Here is a 3,390-nt window from a genome sequence, read left to right on the forward strand (position 1 = left end):
GATCTTTCTGTTATTCAAGTTTATTTCTGATGACGTTAGGACCAGCTGACTATATGTGGGCTTCCTTCTGGGTCACTGGGACAGTTTGAAGGACATGCATATTGGTGCAGAAGAAATGGTGATCCTGAACCACATGACCAGCAGGACATTCAGCTTATCTGTGAAGCATCCTCTGGTCATGCAGGTGGGAGAGATTTCTGAGGAGGAAGAAGGTACAAAATGAATGATGTTGATACTATTCATTCACTATCCCTTAGCATTTGTGACAAATATTAGGAAAAGGGAATTATTTTGTGTAACAATAGAAAGAGCCATATTAGCAGGTAGCATTGGATGTTTTCTAGTAGAAATAGGGAGATAATGGGTGATAAAACATAGAAAACTCTAACCAACACTTCACCTCAGTGAATAAACCTCCTCAGTTGTGGACATCAATCTTTCATGCTCCAATAAATAGATGCACAGCATGAGCTGTGATGTAAAAAAAAGAAAAAAAAAAGAAAAATATTTTGCCTAGTAACAAAATGAGTGTTTTGAAATTTTGCTTCATCATACTTATGGTCATCCTGACACTAAGAAAATATAAGGTCAATTTATTTATTCTAATTTGTCTTTCTATGTAGACTGCACTGGAAGAGATATTCTTGCTAATCAGTGTTTGCCTGTGGCTATGGTAGGAATTCCGTATATTGAGCTGAATTACAGTAACAATAGCATAGGATGAAAATTGAGAGGGAGGCAAACCATAAGAGACGCTGACTCTAGGAAACAAACTGAGGGGTGCTGGAGGGGAGGTGGGTGGGGTAATGGAGTAACTGGGTGATGGGCATTAAGGAGGGCACTGGATGGGATGAGCACTGGGTGTTATATACAACTGATGAATAAGTAATTTCTACCTCTGGGGAAAAAAAGGAGGATACTGGTTAGGAAACACAGGAGCATGTTTGTAGAGTAAGTACCTGAAATTAAGCTTTTGATTTCTTAGGTATGCAATTCAAGGACAACCATGTTGAATAAACACAATTGTGGAACACTATTACCAGATAAGCCCTCAGGCTGCCCCCAGCCATGAAATACCTCTTCAGAAAGCCCTGGTAGCCTTCATACTGACACATGAGTGACCCTGCTTTTCCCCATTCAGCACCCAAATTCTAATCATATAAGATTCTCTAATAAAGCATGAACCCGCAAACCCCTATATACTCTGGTCATGAACCTTAATAAAGACAAATCCCTCAGTGATGCTCTCTCTTTCTCCCTGTCAATGCCTCTCTCCTCCTCTGAGACCTCCCCAAATGGCCTTTGGTTTTTCCATGTGCCCTCCAGCACCTGTGAGGAATAAACCTTGGTTTTTTAGAGTTCTTTGATGGATGTTGCTGAGGTGTGTGTTACAGTCACAATAAGAACCAAGGGGCTGGTGCAGCCACAGCAGAAACTCTGGTCAGGGAAGCATTTATGGGAATGTTTACAAGCACAGGGGTGCAGGGGAATGTCTGGGCTTTCCTAGCCTAAGCATCCCTGTCAGTAGCCCGAGACTTAAACAGAACAATGTTAGAGACCACATTTTCAGGAAGAGGAGTAAGGGTATATGTGTAAAAAGACTAACAGACTCAGGGTGAGAACTGTGGTTTTGTATTCTCCTCCACAATAAGGTTATATGAAGGGCTTAGTGGCCAAGGTAGTATCTTCCATATGAAGAATACAACCCATGATTATTCTTTGGGGAAATCTAGGGAAAATTTACTTGAAATGAAATTAGTTTGAAGAAATCCAACTTGCCCCTTGTAAGATACAGAAATTTCCAGGCATTTGTGATTCAAGGTTGGGGAAATCATTAGGAATATATGAAGGTAGACAAAGTGAAACTTGTCTGTGTATCAGACAGAATAGAAGGTTAATAAAGTGAGTTACTTAAATGTATGGAAAAGTTGAATTCAAACTAATGGAAATTCCAGGAAGTAAATAGAAGGAGTCAATTCTACCTCCATAGTCTGATCAAAGAATGGCAGTTCCTGACTCTGAGGCTCTGAGCCCTGCAATCATGGGCACTTCTTCAACCCCGAGATTACTGACCCTTAAATTACTGGAATCCCAACAATTCTTTTCAGAGCCCTCTTTATGTCTCTGTTCCTCAGGCTGTAGATGAAGGGGTTCAGCATGGGCGTGACCACTGTGTACATCACCGAGGCTACTGCACCTGAGTGGGAGCTCTGGGGAGCAGCAGAGCTAAGGTACACTCCTAAGCCTGTACAATAAAATAAGGAGACCATGGAGAGGTGAGATGCACAGGTGGAAAAAGCTTTATACTTGCCCTGAATTGATGATATCTGACATATGGAGGAAACAATCTTAAAGTAAGAGTAAAGGATCCCAGGCAGGGGAGCAAGACCCAGCAGCACAGTTGCAAAATACATCACCATGTTGTTAAGAAACATGTCAGAACAGGCCTGCCCAACCACCTGATTGAGTTCACAGAAAAAGTGGGGAATTTCTACCTCTGTACAGAAGGACAGCCGCAACACCATTAAGCTCTGTAACAAGGAATTCAGGACACTGATGACCCAGGACACCAGAACCAGCAGTCCACAAAGCCAGGGGTTCATGATGACCGTGTAGTGCAGGGGGTGACAGATGGCCACGAAGCGGTCATAAGCCATCACAGTCAGGAGAAAATCATCCCAGCCTGCAAAAAGTAGGACAAAGTACATCTGTGAGACGCAGCCGGCATAGGTGATGACTTGGCTCTGAGTCTGGATGTTCCACAGCATCTTGGGGACGGTGGTGGAGGTGAAACAGATGTCTGCAAATGACAGGTTGGCGAGGAAGAAGTACATGGGGGTGTGGAGGTGGGAGTCTGAGCTGATGGCCAGGATGATGAGTAGGCTTCCACACACAGTGATCAGGTACATGGAGAGGAAAAGCCCAAATATGAGGGGCTGCAGTTCTGGGTCCTCTGATAATCCCAGAAGAAGAAACTCTGAAATTTGTGTATCATTGTCTGATTCCATGTGGTGGTGGTGCCTACAGGGGAAGAAAAAAAATAAGATAATAATTTTCAAGCAAATGGGCTTCATTTATGTACTTTATTCATTTTTTTATTTTTTAAGTATTTATTTAAATTCCAGTTAGTTAACCTCCAGTTTAATATTCATTTCGTGTGTACAGTATGGTGATTCAGTACTCCATACAACACGTGGTGATCATCACATGTCCCCTCCCCAATTTCCGTCACCTATTTCCTCCATCCTCCCACCACATCCCCTCTGGTAACCATCAGTGTGTTGTCTGTAGTTAAGAGTCTATTTCTTGGTTTGTCTCTCTCTCTTTTTTTTCTCCCCCTTTGCTCATTTGTTTAGTTTCTTAAATTCCACATATGAGTGAAATCATATG

At 42.3% G+C, this 3,390-nt stretch overlaps 1 protein-coding gene across 1 annotated transcript; it reads right to left on the minus strand.

Annotated features, from left to right (window-relative positions):
- Positions 1 to 2,075: 2,075 nt before the first annotated feature.
- On the minus strand, positions 2,076 to 3,014 carry LOC112818219 (olfactory receptor-like protein OLF4). Its single transcript, XM_025865408.2, has one exon. It carries the CDS (start codon positions 3,006 to 3,008, stop codon positions 2,076 to 2,078), a length of 933 nt encoding a protein of 310 aa, XP_025721193.1. The 5' UTR covers positions 3,009 to 3,014.
- Positions 3,015 to 3,390: the final 376 nt, after the last annotated feature.

Source organism: Callorhinus ursinus, unplaced genomic scaffold (assembly GCF_003265705.2).
Source record: "Callorhinus ursinus isolate GAN/ISIS: 27379988/994484 unplaced genomic scaffold, GSC_fseal_2.0 scaffold4082, whole genome shotgun sequence".
NCBI classification, from domain to species: Eukaryota; Metazoa; Chordata; class Mammalia; order Carnivora; family Otariidae; genus Callorhinus; species Callorhinus ursinus.

Bases quoted from the DNA above. Each gene is read 5' to 3' on its own strand.
- LOC112818219 (XM_025865408.2), bottom strand. From the start codon at position 3,008: ATGGAATCAGACAATGATACACAAATTTCAGAGTTTCTTCTTCTGGGA.